This window comes from Echinococcus granulosus (genome assembly GCF_000524195.1).
Source record: "Echinococcus granulosus chromosome Unknown EG_S00081, whole genome shotgun sequence".
Taxonomy (NCBI): domain Eukaryota; kingdom Metazoa; phylum Platyhelminthes; class Cestoda; order Cyclophyllidea; family Taeniidae; genus Echinococcus; species Echinococcus granulosus.
This window is the reverse complement of record NW_020170461.1, coordinates 117,404-133,182: the sequence shown is the minus strand read 5'-3', so window position 1 is coordinate 133,182 and position 15,779 is coordinate 117,404. Positions and strand designations below refer to the sequence as shown.

General features: G+C 39.6%; 3 protein-coding genes across 3 annotated transcripts in view; 2 read left to right on the top strand and 1 right to left on the bottom strand. All coding sequences in view use genetic code 11, as the record gives it.

Moving 5' to 3' along the window:
- Positions 1–3,648: 3,648 nt before the first annotated feature.
- EGR_07569 (Inner membrane protein yhjX) lies at positions 3,649–6,057 on the top strand (the record flags this gene model as incomplete). Its single annotated transcript, XM_024496818.1, has 11 exons — positions 3,649–3,896; positions 3,968–4,094; positions 4,170–4,291; positions 4,363–4,468; positions 4,521–4,567; positions 4,789–4,833; positions 4,908–5,031; positions 5,200–5,322; positions 5,400–5,660; positions 5,698–5,797; positions 5,882–6,057. 11 exons carry the CDS (start codon positions 3,649–3,651, stop codon positions 6,055–6,057), a joined length of 1,479 nt encoding a protein of 492 aa, XP_024348754.1.
- A 6,779-nt stretch (positions 6,058–12,836) lies between these two features.
- EGR_07568 (SH3 domain-binding glutamic acid-rich protein) lies at positions 12,837–14,187 on the bottom strand (the record flags this gene model as incomplete). Its single annotated transcript, XM_024496817.1, has 6 exons — positions 12,837–13,586; positions 13,624–13,653; positions 13,759–13,791; positions 13,826–13,900; positions 13,931–14,110; positions 14,143–14,187. The coding sequence occupies 6 exons, from the start codon at positions 14,185–14,187 to the stop codon at positions 12,837–12,839; spliced, it is 1,113 nt and encodes a 370-aa protein (XP_024348753.1).
- Positions 14,188–14,407: 220 nt separating this feature from the next.
- Positions 14,408–15,779, top strand: part of EGR_07567 (hypothetical protein) — a gene marked incomplete at both ends in the record, with an annotated part of 3,457 nt that continues 2,085 nt past the window's right edge. The window contains 2 exons of the mRNA XM_024496816.1: positions 14,408–14,469; positions 15,238–15,346. Coding sequence (XP_024348752.1) covers positions 14,408–14,469; positions 15,238–15,346 — 171 coding nt within the window. The remainder of the gene's footprint in view (positions 14,470–15,237; positions 15,347–15,779) is intronic.

Genomic DNA, 15,779 nt, shown 5'->3' with positions numbered 1-15,779 from the left:
GAGGTGATTCACTGTTATTAAAGTAGGTGAGTAAATTGACTCCTCGCATAAGTGACTATTACGTGATTGTATTACCTCTCGCATGCTATCCCCGCTGCTCGTGAGTGCATTCAGTCAGGACTGGATTTTTCCAAGCATTTGGATCAACATCGATGACTGCAGTGTTGCTTTTGATGGCCTCCTGGACTTTTACCAACGTTTCTGACAAACAAAACAAAAATTCTTGCAAATCCTTGAGCTATGACTTGGTAGACCGTTTGTCAAGAAGTCAGTCCTGACAGGGATGATTGGGTATTGCAATTTACAAACGACACAGAATCCTACATTATTTTTTATTTATCAAACAGGTTTCATCAAAGTTGCCGTTTTATTGTCGACACCCTACATGAAAAAAAGTCGTGTTTTGATGCTTGTCACGGCATATTATTGACATGAATCGGTGTTTTCGGCTAAAGTTTTGGCATGATCTCATTCCAGGTCGCCATGCTTAGCATTGCATAAAATTCAGATTTTTATTTAACTCTGACAGTAAGCTGTTTTAGCTGACTGTTTTGATGGCTACTACTAGCATTTTATTATACTGCTTTGATAATTATTTAGATAACAAATTAGATTTGCAGCATCTTCTACCACTGGTAGGCACTGTTCTCCCTCCGATACGAATTCCGTATCTTCCTTGATTCTTTCTCAGGAGGAATTGCATTTTGCACAAAGGAACGTTAAGACCCAATAAGAAGCGTGTTTGATGGGAAGGCCAGAGGTAAAGATTTAAAGAATTCGGCCATGTGGCCTCTTGATATTTAAATTTGTGCACTCTCCAGTTTTTAAATTGAGGTTGAGAATCATATAATGAGTTTTAGGGAAACCTTGGAACACTCCACTGCCTCATTCCAAATATGATTTGCAGCAGTAAAATCGGCTCCAATCGTAAAGGTTAGCTACCCCAGTTTTTTGTTACTGAATGTTTGACCTTAATGGGACGGAACAAGGGCATATGCTATGGATAGGAAAATCTGCGATGACCCTTAAGAGAAATGTGTGGAAATGATGTCCACCTTCGAAGTCTACCCCAGTCCCATGGTCCTCAAGAATGCTATCAGCAACTGAAGCAGCACTGCTGAGGAGTCGCCGAGATCAACGCCATACGGAGCCCTATAGGAATCTCAGTCATTGGGACTGGTCATGAATTTTACTATAGTCTCGTGTATACACTTATACACCCTCATAAAAGACGTTTTTTCAGATACTCCTTCAGAGGTTACTTGATAGGCCGTGATCAAGGGTACTTCTAAATTTTAAACAATACAGCTACAACAGAAAAACATGCCAGGATCCCATGTTTATAAAGTGCTATCCATTACCTCCGTATGTTCAGCTAATAATGAATTAAAACTAGAGTAATTATTACTAAAAAGGGATCTCAGGCAGGAGTATTAAAAGTGAATCACACTGAGTCCGAGAGGCATTTGCAACTTGAAAGACCACTCTTCTCAGCTAAGTGCCACATAGTGTGCTTAGTAAAACTGACCAAGGCTGTACAGAGGGTAACGTTGTTCTCTTAGTGAAGAGGCATTGGCTGAACGGTGGTAACGGATGCTTTGTCTTCTAATTGAAGATGAGAACTTGAAGGGAGGCAGATATCGTGCTAGCAAAGATAATCACAGCATTGGTGTAGAAACCAATTGATCTAGGAGCCTCTTAGGTGGTGGGCTTAGATATTCCACAAGAAACTTCTGCAGCCATACACAACGGAAAGACTGGTTTGACTGTTTACAGTGGCTTGCACAATGTTAAAGGTTGTTAAATAAAGTACTTTACAAATCAAAGAGTTCTGCAACAGCTGGAAAAAACCACCTCTGGGTGGGAGAATCACCCGATGGTGAAACACATGGTTATTCAGACATCACCGAATCATGAAGCTAAACTGTTCCATTAGATGCGATTTCCATGCACATTGTTACAAGTGCGTTCTTTTGACCGTCGGTGTAGTGAAAGCAAGGTAGAGGTTACAATTTGTGGAAATATCTACTGTCCATCGCCAAATTCTGAAACTGCATTCTTTTTTCTCGCGCGACTACAGACACTTAAGAAGGTCCATTCAAGGTCGAATTATTGCACAAAATTCTTGCCTATAGTAGCAAGTTAATTTGAAAAGTGATATAATTATTCTCATTCACTAACATTATTGTGCTTGTTTGAAAAAGATTTTTTAACTCTTTGAGAGATTATTTTGCTCGTTGTTTTGGTTACCCAGGTACTTAATGCACCAACATCTTACCTCTGCATGAACTCTAAAACGCCGCAGTAGCCCCATTCCCCTCCGTGCGTTGACAATACAATTTCTATCCTACTATGATGACTCACTTGTCTAGAAGAATGACTAGGGGCGCTGCCTTGATGACAGTGGGAAGTGAAACCCACCTCAAGGGTCAACCGCACTGATTTCTATTACTAAATGCAGAACTGAATGTGAGGGAAGAAGGGCATATGTTGCAGATGGGAGAATCTATTATGACCTATAACAGAAGGGCTGAAAATGAGCACAATCCTCTGCAACTAACTCAGTACATTGGTGTGCAGGGATGCCTAGCTACTAGCTGGATATGACCCAAGTGGGTATGCCCTGGCAGCACTAAAGTGGGAACAAGGTGGCTAGTTGATACTGAAGCAAAAATTTATCCCCAGAAAACCACTTTAAGCTCCGCCTTTAATTAGGTAATACTTTTTTCAGGCCAGAGTACTTACTATTTGAGATAGACATACGAGATAGCCACCACATTTCACCTTCACCATTATGGTTCTCAAATGTCACGAAATTCCAATACCAGTAGAATTGCAAAGAAAAATCGGTGATGGTGCGGTTGAAGGGAAAATCGGTGCCTAGAGCAAACGATTTTTAGGTATTTTTTGCCGTAGACTACTTTGTGATGCCCAACGCAGGAGGTTGATCAACTTATGTTGGAAGAAGAAAAGAGGGGTAGTGTAATATTTCGATAGCCTATTTAGCACCCACTATTGTTTGCGTAAACGCTAAAGGCTCTATTATTGTTAAGCGCCATAGATGTAAGCCATTCTAGCAACTTCTCGTTCCGACTGCACATACAAAATGCATGTTCTATTACGGTATTATTACATATTTAATTTTAGGAAGTAACTCGTGCTCGACTGATTCTCTAAACTATAGTTAAATTAAAAAATTTGCAACAAAACACGGTTATTATTGGTCTTTGTTACTCACAGCTATAAAAACATTAATGCAGACAGACTTTTTCTCGCTGTTGCTATCATTAAATATAGCAGTGTTTTTGGATTTATTTTCCACTTTTCTGCAAGACAAAATGCAACAAAACTGTAAAAGGTTTAAACATTCAGGAGTTCTGATGTTTTTTTGCAAAAGAGCTTTTTAAATATAATGGTGCAATTGCACACTGCGGCATTGGGCTTAAACTGCTATAATATATTAAATCTGCACTTGAAATTTGCTAGCTTTAATGTAAACAGTAGTTGTTCTAGGCATATTTGCAACACTTATTTCTTAACACGGCCTATATTTTGCAATCCTTCGACCTTGAAACTAATTGTTTATGTAATTTGGTCGCGCCGCTAATATAAAAATGGGCGAATTTCAGAACCTTCAGTTTATCAAGCATGGCATCTGCTTGGGCATTTTTAACTGTGCTTGGGGCTGCGCTAATCCACCTTTCGCTTGGATACAACTACACGGTTGGCAACATGAATGCATATCTGATACCGTACATGAATATCACATCTGGTCAAACGGTTTGGATTCATGCAGTAGTTATATCTGGGCAGGCGATTGCAATGCCTTTGGGCGGCTTGCTGACATCAAAAATCGGTTTTCGCATTGTTGTTGCAGTGGGCTGCCTATTGTGCAGGTAAATTGGTAGGACAATCATAAACAATTCTCTTATAAACATCTATTGGAAAAGTGCTTTATTTCTTGTAGTGGTGGTGTTGCATTGTCTTCGTTAACAGTGCAGCATGGTCTTGGTCCCTTTATTTTTACATATGCTGTCATGTTCGGACTTGGAATGGGTCTCCCCTACTCTGTATTATTCACATTGGCTGCAGATGTAAGATAATTTTGTGCGTAAAGAAATTTTACTTTAATTTTTAATGGCTTAGAATAAAGGTTTTAATGTGTTTAGTGGTTTCCTAACCATCGCGCTGTTGTGACTGGCATTATCCTTGGTGGTTTGGGAATGGGTGCACTGCTCTTTACACCAACACAAACAGCATTAATTAACCCATACAATTTGCCAAACTCAGAGTAAGCTGCTATTTTTTCCACGATTCCTTAAAATGCTTTGCAGTTAAGTGCAAAATTTCTGTATTTTGTAGCCCGTCAGTGCTGGCTCGTGTTACTAGATCATTCCTCATTCTTGCCGCTGTCATGTTTGTTCTTCAAATTATTGGATTTTCCCTGTTACGCAAAAGTCCCTCATCTGTAAGTTTTTCGAAATTTTTTGTTCATGAATTCAACCAACCTATTTGCATAGGCTAATGACGATGATGATGTATTTTCGGAATCTGACAATTCGGAAATGTAAGTTCGATTAAATTCGACACATTCTAAAACATTTCGAAAATTACGCGCTTTCATATCAAGAAATTCCTTTTATTTTAGGGAATACCAAGATGCCTCACAAGGGTATTCATGATTTTGTTAGTATAAAACTGTACATGAAAGTCGTTATTTAGCACTTATATTTGGTATCAATTTTATCCATTTGCAAGTACTAACGCAAGAATTTTGAATCTTTTTAGTCTAGATAAGGATGATTCTGAGGTAGCGGTGAAAATTGAGAGCAGGTAGGATCGACTTTTAGATAGGTCAATGACGTTGATGCACAAAATGGTAATATCTAATTTTTTTATATTTGTAGTGACATTCATAATATCTACAACTACACAATCCAAGAGGCCCTCAAATCAATTGATTTTTACACAATTGCAATTATTATTTTCTTGGACACTGTACCCATCACACTGCAGTCATCAGCCTATAAAGTATGAAGCTCTAAATTTACACAAATCCCAAAAATACGCATTTAAACTTAAACTCAATTCTTCTCACAAACATGTGTAACTTATCGTTTGATTTCTTTATAAAGATAAAGTTTTGTAAAACCATGTAGTGCTTTTAATAATAATAATAATGAGTTGAGGTGTTTACAGGTGTTTGGTTCAGAACACGGACTGGAGGACCGTTATCTATCAACCATTGCCACATGTACAGCAATCTTCAACTGCAGTGGTCGTGTTATTTGGGGTCTCATCTGCGACCATGTGTCTTTCAAGGTAGTGAATTTACAAATTCTGGCATTTTTCCTTCGTAGCGACATCAACTAATGATTATGTTTCTTGTGCAATTTTAGATTCCCCTTGGTTGGTTTCTGATGCAATGGGCCATACTTTTTGGGACATTCCCTCTAGTTGCTGAAACAAAGGTTTTCACATACTTATTCCCAGTTTGGGTCTTTCTCCTCTTTTTCTCAATGGCTGGCCACTTTGTCCTTATGCCTGCCGCCTGTTCTCGCATCTTCGGTCCAAAGAACACAGCCACCACCTACGGCCTCCTGTACTTCACAACTGTAAGCTGCTCTGCATTTACGAGGTCACTCATTTTGAAGGAAAGAGTGGGGTTCCAATGGCGCCTCATGTTTTTCCCTTCAGTGTCCCAGTGCTATTATCTTGGCTGCAATCGTGTCCCAATATGATATCAAAAAGAACTTCCCTCTGACCTTCTATTGTTGCTGTGCTCTATGCCTTGTCAGTAAGTGCCGTCATCACCTCATCTACTATAATGGCTATAACCACTAATTTTCACTAAAACTCACCTAATGTGTTTGTTTTATAGGCTTTGCGCTTTCACTTTTCCTGAAGGATAAGTTTGGGAAGTGGCGTGATGTCACGCGTCTCTGCACAAATGCCTGCAATATTTGCCGTTACGAGCCGCCTATGGCGAGGGAAATGGAGGATGACAGCGCTGCCGAGCTCTCAGTTGTTACCAACACCAAAATATATGATAGTTGATCCATTTCCTTCCCGTCCTTTTGAGGACTAGGATGGTCATCATCAATATGCACATAGTTTATTTCGTTGAATAAATGCATGCCTGAACAATTGCCCTTACATTTTATTTGCTGACTTGGAGGTCTCAGAAACCGTAAACACCCCAACATAGAGTCCTGAGCGATGCCAATAAGTATATTACTTTACTTCAGCGGTCTCTGGTCGTTTTTAAGGATTTAGTAAAATTTTATGCTCATATCTAATTAACCTTTGTGCTTTAAACGATGGTCACTAATCATATTGCTTAAAATTCCTACAAAATTTTGTCAAAACTAATTTTGAATTGACAACTTAAACTAAGGCGTCCAAAAAATTCTAGAAGATATATTAAAATAAATAGTTATGTAGTACTCCTCATCTGAACATGAAAATTCGTGCCTCATTAGATGATTTCTTCTAAAGACCTGCTGCCCATTTTTAAATATCCATTGTAGGTGGCGATGCTAATGCCTTTTCCTTATTTATTTGCCCTTTCAGATTCGATGGCTGGATTTTGAGGCGATAATCAAGGAGCGTTCCAGCCTAACGTGTTCGTCTATAATTTAAGGCTTAGTAACAAAGGAATGAAGAGCGCCACTCAAAGCCAAAATACATTTCGATGGTGGATGACGAAGAGGGTTAAGGATCCTTGTAAGTACGATCAGCTTGGAGCTTACGTCATTGCATGCCTGCTAAGGTAATTTTAAGGAGGCATCATGTCTAGAAATCATGCAATTAGCTGCATTTAAGTTGTACATTTCAATGTTTCTAAAGTAGTGAACGATTGGGGCTTCAAAATTGCGAATTTTTTGGTAGAGCAACTTTAGGTTCTAATTTTAATATAAAAGGGGAAATATTGTCTAAAATTTGGGTTGTGCACTATATTCCGGACAGTTGTCCCGAAAATGTCTTGGTGCCTGTTTTTGTTCTTTTCGTGTTATAAATATTTCTTTGAATTGTTTGAACCTTTTGTGTAGATTTATCTGTGGAAACCTTTAGACGGTAACTCATACGGAATCTATCAGTAGTATGTTGCAATTTTGAAGTCAAATCAAATCAAAGTGCTACTTTATGAGCTTGTCTGAGTCTAATATTAAATCTAAAATAACCTTTACATTCTATCCCTAGTTCGGCATTTCAGTGATGTGCATTCAGCTACATTACCTTCAGACAAACATAGTTTTTACTCATCTTAAACGTGACGCCTCATTCTGTTTTACCTTAATTAATGAGATAGAAAGTGACAAGTTAGAACCGTCAACTGAGGTGGACTTACTTGGTATTTATGCAATATCATGCCATCGGCATCAGTGTTTGGCATTCACGTCATGAAGGATTCATGTGTGCTTGGCTTGGATATTTCCATTTTAAATCTCACCTTAAAGTGAGCCAACTTCCAGCTCCCCACCTAGCCGAGAACCACGTCTCCCGCCCTTGTGACCAGTTTTTTTTTTAAGGAAGAGAATCATACGATTGTCTCAGTTGAATGCTTCTATCATACTTCTTTTGATTACAATGAAATCGCAAGGCCTAAATTTGTCATGACAACTACAAGTAGTGACTGTATCCCTTTTCAGGTTTTTCGAACATTATAAGTAGCTGTCAAATAAAAAATATGATCTTTTCATTCTCCACCGTGTTCTAGATTAAAACAGACTCTCTTGGTTAATAATTTGCTTACGTGAGTGAATTTTGCATGCAAGCACAAATCCCAGTAATTTTGCTTCATTTTGGATTTTAAAAATACATGCTAACACAGAATTTTCTACCTTTCTTCCATTTTATTCGATAACTTCTGCACTTTTCATTCTGGCAGATTTGAGACACATAACCTATAACTCTAAATGCCAAAATTTCTACGCAGTTTGCTTGTTGCCTTTCTTTAACTGCTTAAATTTGCACAAAAGGACACTCATAAACCATAATTTTGTTGGTATATATTTCTACATTATTTTAATTAGTTTTCCTTTTTAGCTTCGAATTTAGACCTTTGAATGGAGAGAACTAGTTGAAAAAGGTATCGCCTATTTTGATGGCGCAGAATTCTACAAGTTATGGCAGTTTCATGGGGGGACTCTGTGAAGGCGGCTTCCCCTCCCCTCCTCCCTCGCGGTTTGATGACCACCTCGGTCACGCAACTCGTCCACTCGCCCGGCATGTCACCTGAAGGACTTTTACAAATAAACAACTATCAGCGAAATTGGAACACCTTACACTATTTCTTACTAAGACCAGTATTCCTTTATAGCGTCATTAATGAAAAAACCTTTCCTATTTACTGTCCTTTGTGATTTAGTTTTTTTTAGTTTTTGTGTGTCACTGTTCTTTCTTCAAGGTGGTAAAAGTATCAATGAGTTGTGCCCTATCCCACAACTCCCGAGCACACACAGTAGAGTACTCGTGAATTTCCAAACCTCTTACCACGCAAAGCATTTTATCGCAAAACCTTTTGTAACTTTCCAGGGAACTGCGTTAAGTGGTGCTCAGCTAAAATCCAACCTAAAATCATCCCCAAACTACTGTGGAAAAGTTCTTATGGTTGCTTTTCTTCAGATTTGCGATTTTAGGCTATTTTTCTTCGTATTCAAACAACTGCGACTGTACGTGGAAGGTATCAGTTAAACTGGGGAGCTTCTCCCATACATTAGCGTCTTCATTTTCACAAATTTGACAATAAAGTGGAAGCCCCCTTGGTAATATACATTGGGAATGGGTGGGGACGAAAGTGAGCTTATTACCAAGCACTTGCATTTGCGCAGATATTGTACTCATGCTCATTTATCGAGGCATTGGGTGCTAAAAAAATTAAAGGCTACTTCGCCTTTAAAATTAATGAAATGGATGCTTAGACAACAGCGAAGTAATTCAATGACCCTTAACTGAGTTAACCTTAAGAAGCTGACAGGTGTAAATCGCTAATTGCAACTGGACCGGAGGATCCTGCAACTCTAAATAACTAAATAGCTGAAGGTCATGTGGAAGGCGTGTGGAACGAGGCTGCCCATAGCGTCTGCCACCTCCGAAATCGCGGACCCTCTAGACCTAGTAGGCACTGCTAAAGTAGGGACTGGCAAAGATTGTGCTCCAGTCCGTAACCAAATGTTGTCAGGTCAACAGCCTTAGTCTGCAAACAGCCAGTATGGAGGGCTCCTAAGATTCCGAAAAACTGTGGTGGGTGTCAAGGTTATACTGCCAAACAAGATAGGTTGAGATTTCGCTGGTGATCTATTTGGAATCTACAAGGCTTATCACACGAGGTTGCATGCGTTTGGAGCTAGTTTGACCCTAAAGCGAACCATTGAATGAAAGCTGACTGCACATTGGTACCAGGATGCTCATCTTAGCAAAGCATGCTTATTGAGTATGCTGTTACTCGAAGCGATCATACTGAGAGCATTGGAATATGATAATTTCAACTTGAGGAGGTTTGACAATTTTACATCTAAAGCGATGGTCCACCTCTCACGGAAAGAAAGGGAAATGCGGCAGCTTGATGATCTAGCCGTGGTTCTCTTTGACGTCTTTGCAGAACACATGAAGTGCTATTTCAATGAGTTGGCGTTGGCCACTGCAAGGGCCGTACAATTTCTGTGAAGATACACATGCCCAACTAATATCGTTACTAGGGCAATGAGTTACTAGTGTTACATTTTATTAAAGTCTTATATACAGCACTGTCACAGTAAAAAAATGAAGTGTTAGGTAACTTGGTGCATCTGACTTTTTCCATGTTTGTCTTTCAAGAAGTTGTGCATTTTTATTAGAATATTACCTGCCCTCGTGACATTGTTTTATCCTGTTTTTCTGCCGTCATCTATGTGACAAAGTGTCACAAGCCGGTAAAGTGGGAAAAAAAGTACTGATTAGGGAGTGAAAGGTGTACTGAAAAGCATGGCACCTGAGCTATTACCTCATCACTATGAAGCATCGTAATTGTTTATGCTAACTCAAGTTTTGCACTCATTTGGTTGATATAAGACATGTGGTCATGTCGCAATTTTTAACCAGCCATTATCACTGCTTAGCATATAAAAAGTCCAATGCCTTCTTTTACATTATCTTGGCAGGAAAAATTTATTTGTTCTTGGCTCACCCCTGACGTCATTGAAAACAGTGACACACACATACAAGCACAGCACTTATCTTGAGCATGGTAGCACTTTCAACTTGTCACTACAACTGTCCCCAAACGTGAACGATTATTGAAGCTTATTCAGTGAAACGACTGCTACCATTAATTTGGAGTCATGAAATCTAAACCATTAACTAGATGATGTACGGTTATTTGTCACATGAACAAATGCTTAAGCGGTTATCTGACAACTGGCCAATCAAATTGGGGTTTTTATGCTCCCTTTCTTCTTTCTAAAAAAACCTTGATAAGTCAGCTACAGGCATCTCTTCTTTAATTTTTAGTCTGAGGTACGAGGGGGTAATTTAATTGATGAATTTTCGTGTCAGAATTAGATTGCTCATCATGACCAGGTGCACTTCTAGCATTCAAGAAATTTTTCGCATTCGAGACGCTTTGACACACCCCATAAATGTGGGCATCACACATATTGCAAGTTACAGACGTGACCCAAATCAATGAGACAACAAATTAAGTTATCCTAATCCCTGACTTTGACAAATAACTTTCGGCCCGGATATAATTAACCAAATCTTACAACTTTGGTGGCATTAAAAGCGAATTTTTATCTAAAATATTTTTAGCTTGATTACTAATCTCTACTGCAGACGAAGTTTATTTTGTTATTTGTACCCGCAACATATTTTGCTGCAAGTTGTTTTACTCGGTGCGGAAGCCTTGCACATTTCAACAGCACTGATACCACGTTGAAACCTTCTGGTTACAAATCATTTATAGATAACCCATATTGAGGACAGTAGAAACACTTCTATCGTGATGTTCTAGACAGGAAAAAGGAGTGCTTTATTGTCTTTATCCGATTAGGAATGTCACTTCGTTTTTGGCGGTGATCGCATCATTTTGCCACGGTGTCGCCGGAAAAAAATCAGCTCCCAATATCAGGTCGTAAAATTCCACTGCATAACCAACAATAAAAAAGGTACTTATATCTTCTTCTCATCGAAATACAGGAATATACTCCGTCTACAGCTTCTAAAAGCTGCCTAAAACGAATAATACATTGTCGGTTCCGTCAGTTATTTGGGTTAGAAATGGATTAATATGCTTCTCCTAATTAAAATGACCTGATTTTTTGGGTTTGTCGTTTATTTGTTATTATTTGTTATTGTTGTTTATTTATTGCCTTGAACTGTTCAAAATTTATTTTGGTCGGGCCCTTTTGAAGGAAATCTTGCAAATGGTCAGAGATGAATTTTGATTTTACATTTACTTCTTTCGTTAAAGGATTGTAATATGGAGTGGGATTCTGGATTGGAATTGGGTTTCTTCTGGAATCCAGCTGTGCCTTTGTGGCACAATGTGCGTTGTTCGATAGCACTAAGTTCACCGTAGTTCTAAGTTGGAAATTTTCCACTGTCTAACCTCTCCTCGTGACTGTTACTCTGATCTCAGTGGTATAAGAATCCGTAGTGGTGTGCTCTCTATACAGCCCTGAGGGGGCGCTATCCACGTCTATTCAGGCAGAAAATGATCAACTTATTCTCCATAACAGTTTTTAACATACCATGCTAATTTGAATGTTTGACGTTCTTGATCTTTCTAGTATCACGGTCCCAACAACAGTTATAGCAAAATTGACAAGAGACGCTTGTATAATCCCACACTGAATACGCCAGGGCGGATTACGAGATAGTTGTAAAATCAGACTGATAAATTTCGCACTGACTTAGCACTCTACAAAATATAACAATTTTGTTGACTTCCCTGGGGATTTACTCAAGACTACGGAATTATTTTTGTAAAGCGTAATTTAAAATGCAAAAGACTAAATGGCAAGCCTAGAATATTAAATGCCCTCCATCCCGCTTAAATTCTGGAAGTAAGAAACCTGCTTATAATCCTTACCAGCTATATCACCAATTGTTACTTATTTCAAATCAAAGTAGCGTGAGATGAAACAGGAATGCGGCCTTCTGGAATCAAGCCATAAATTGACATTGTTACTAGATATTATTTGATAGTAATGAAATCACTTCGCAAGGTACTTTTGAAAAAAGGTACTGTGACGACTTAGGACTTGCCTTTCACAACCTAAAGCAATTGCCGTGCCTCCATCGAGTGCTGTTGAGCTACAAAGTCACTGATAAGAGGAGTCACCTTTGCTGTGCCAATACGAATGCATATTTCGATCAATTAAATCATCGTCTCCCCATGACACCCAGCCACCGCCTTGGATTACGAAGCTGACCCCAATGCTATTCACGCGCCTTCAACGACGTACCAGAACCCCAGAGGAATAACACCCCGGCTCACCCTCCTTGAGAATGAATAAGAAAAATGAGCGTGGAGACAGCTTTACTAACGACGCACAGATGCGAGGCTAATAACACGGATAACATGAGCAAAGCTTCGTAGCAGGAATGGAGTATACACAAAACAGAACAATAAAGCAGTTAAGTATCTAATCATAAGACAAACGTGCTTGTCCTTAAGATACTTCCGAGCAGTCAACAGGCATCAAAGGAGGAAAAAAGGCACCTGATGACATCATATACTTCAAGTAAAGCATGAAAAAGGGCAGAATGAACCAAAATCTTTGGAGAGAAGCAAATAAGGAAAATAAATATCGCAGAGATATCAAAAAGGCTGAATGAGCTTGAAGCAAGTGCTAATCCGACTCCTCCTCGCTGCTACTCGTTTCCTCCTCAGAACTACTTTCGGACGTTTCCTTTTTTAACTCTATCTTTTTGGCCTCGATCGTTGGTTTCTTTTCTGACTTTGTGTTTTTCTCATCATCTTCCTCCTCGGACTCGGACTCACTTTCTGTCAAGCTCGATTCCTCCTCTTTCTTCACTACTTTCGACTCAGCGACAGTCTTAGGGATGGGTGCTTCTTCCTCTGCAGTCTCACTTTCCTCCGAGGTCTCTGACGACGACTCTGCAGCTTTCTCGGACTCCTCCTCCTTCTCAGGCGCTTGCTTCATTTCTATTTCTCCTTTGCTTTCCTCTTCTTCTTCTTCTTCAGATGACTCCTCTTCAGACGAAGTCTCTGATGCTAATTCGTTCTTTGACTTCGTAGCTTTTTCCTCGGCCTCCTCCACTGCCTTAGTAGATGTTTCTTTTCCAGATTTCTCTTCCTCGGATTCATCCCCCTCCTCTTCCAAAGATGAGGTAAGCCTCGACTCCGCCTTAGGAGCTGATTCATCTAACTTTTCACTTTTAGCTTCAATAGCATCCTCCTCTATTTCTCTTTTCTTTGATTTACTACCAGAAGCCCCTTCATTATTATTCTCAGATTCCTCTTCCTCGTTCTTTTCATCTCCACTTTCCGATTCTTCAGACAAATCTTCGGACTCTCTTTCATCAGCTTCCTTTCCAGCCCCCTCTTTCTTCTGCTTTTTTTTCTTGACAGCACCACCCTAGATAAATTGATTAGTGTTGCATCAAACAAATTACCACTTTGAGCGCCTGCTCGGTCAACCCTGCCTGAAGATGTGAAACAGATTTGGCAATAATACAAAAATCGAAATGTGCATGCAAAGGAAGCCATGCTACGTGCATTCACAGACATGCAATTGGGTTCCCTGCTACCTCTGTTTGAGAAACGATGTCACCGAACGTTTTCTAAACAATTAAATGAACAAAAGGTTCACCTTACCGATTTCGCCCCTGGGAGGCGAAGAAAGGAATCAACGCGTTCCATCTCCAGAGACTCAAAAAAATCATCGTAATTCTAACAATACAAAGCAATTCCCCAAAGTACCCCAAGATACTCATCTTCATAGTAAATTACTGGTGGAACGAATGAGAGCGATTTCCCTTTAAGTTCATCAATTAAGGCTTGCTTTTTCTCCACATTCTTCGGGTCGGTAAGATCAATTTGCTCGAAGTCTATCCTTCTCGCCGTCAGAATACTTGACAGCATCGACTGGTTTTTCTTAACCTAACTGATAGTAAAAACTGGAAGAGTCATACCAGAAGGCTGCCAGGAGCAGAAGAAACAAAAACCTTTATAGACATCACAGGCTACCACACAAGGACACACAATCTACCTTGATGGCCAATAACGCCCCTAGGAAGTTTAAACAAAGGCCCACGGAAAATGAGGCAAAATTTTCTAAGCACACTTAAAAACATATTTAAAACCTAAGCATACCTAGCTTCAGGGGGCTCTTTTTTTTCAACGAATTTGTAACAGCATCAATGTATAGTAGGATTGCGCAAATTGGAAATAGGTGTAATGGAAGTGCTCATAAAATATTTCGAAAATAAAAATCTAAATCTAGCATTAGCAGACATTTTGTAAGTTTGCTATTTTCATGGTGTGACGCAATATTATGCTCGTTAAGAAAATCCAACGATATGGTTTGAGCCATCAGAATCAAATAGCGATGGTTACAAGCGGTGTCCTTTTTACACCGCGTGGTAAAATTCGAACAGTGTTTAAATATTATGGGTGATTTGTACTGCTCCATGCATTTTCTAAGTTGGGATTTAGAAAAAAGTATGGGTTAAAATTTACTGCAAAAATAGGAGGTCGGTAAAAGCTCTTGGGGCCAAAGCAGAAATAAAATATATGAGAACTAGTAGACTGGTATATACAAATATGAAGTTGGTCTAGATATGAAATCATCACATTGCCTTATTCCTTCCAGTGTGCATCTCGGTAAAATCCGCGGTCACTAGGTTGCGATGACCATCAAAAATGATTATTTCTTTAAAATCACCCATTTACAGGATAGAAATTCGGCATATTTTTACGCAAATAAGTGAGGACTCAACCTCAACATCGATCATGCCTCAGAAAATCTCGACGGTGCCACTGTACCTAAAGCCTCTTCCAAGTTGGTGAGTCGAGTTGTTTTAAGGTTACTCACTGGATTAGTACTTCGTAGGACTGCAAGATGTCTTACAACGGGTGCACGCATTACGCGATTGACGTTAGTGGAAAATTGTTGCTTAGACTCTGGGCTATGAAACCGAAGATAAAACTAGAGCAGCTTGAAGAGCTAACAAACCGCATTATGTGGCGGAAAATTCGCATCTCCAAAAAAAACTTTCCGTTTAAAGTTTTCTGAAATTTGTGCTCAAAACTGGAATCTCCAGGCACTCTAAATTATTCTTTGATCTGCACTTTTGCAGGTTTTGCAACATTGACCAATCTGTACTAATGGTCAGGGTAAGGTCAAATCCACGCATGTTGATATGGGCAGATAAGAGTGGTAACTACGCTGAAATCCCACCAATTTCAACATCATATACGTACTCTAATCGCACTCCTGGTGTATAATCGCGGCTGAGAACCTAGTAATGTCTGTGCTCACACGCGAATAGCGATTTGCAACATTTAGTGACGCAAATGAATTTTAAGAAACAGCGAATTGCAGACTTTGCTGTCCAATCCGCGCCACAACAACCAGAAGCCAACAAAGCCCTCTGACGAGGACCACATGAATTGCACAAGGCGATCCAACTGGCAGTACGATACCCAAGACACGAAGACACTTGACTGGCGGCCCGTCTGGATGGCCCGTCTTCGTCTACACTTCAAAGTTGCCAACCGACGCACACGTCTCCACTCATCTACTCATCCTGATGAAGGATCTCCTTGA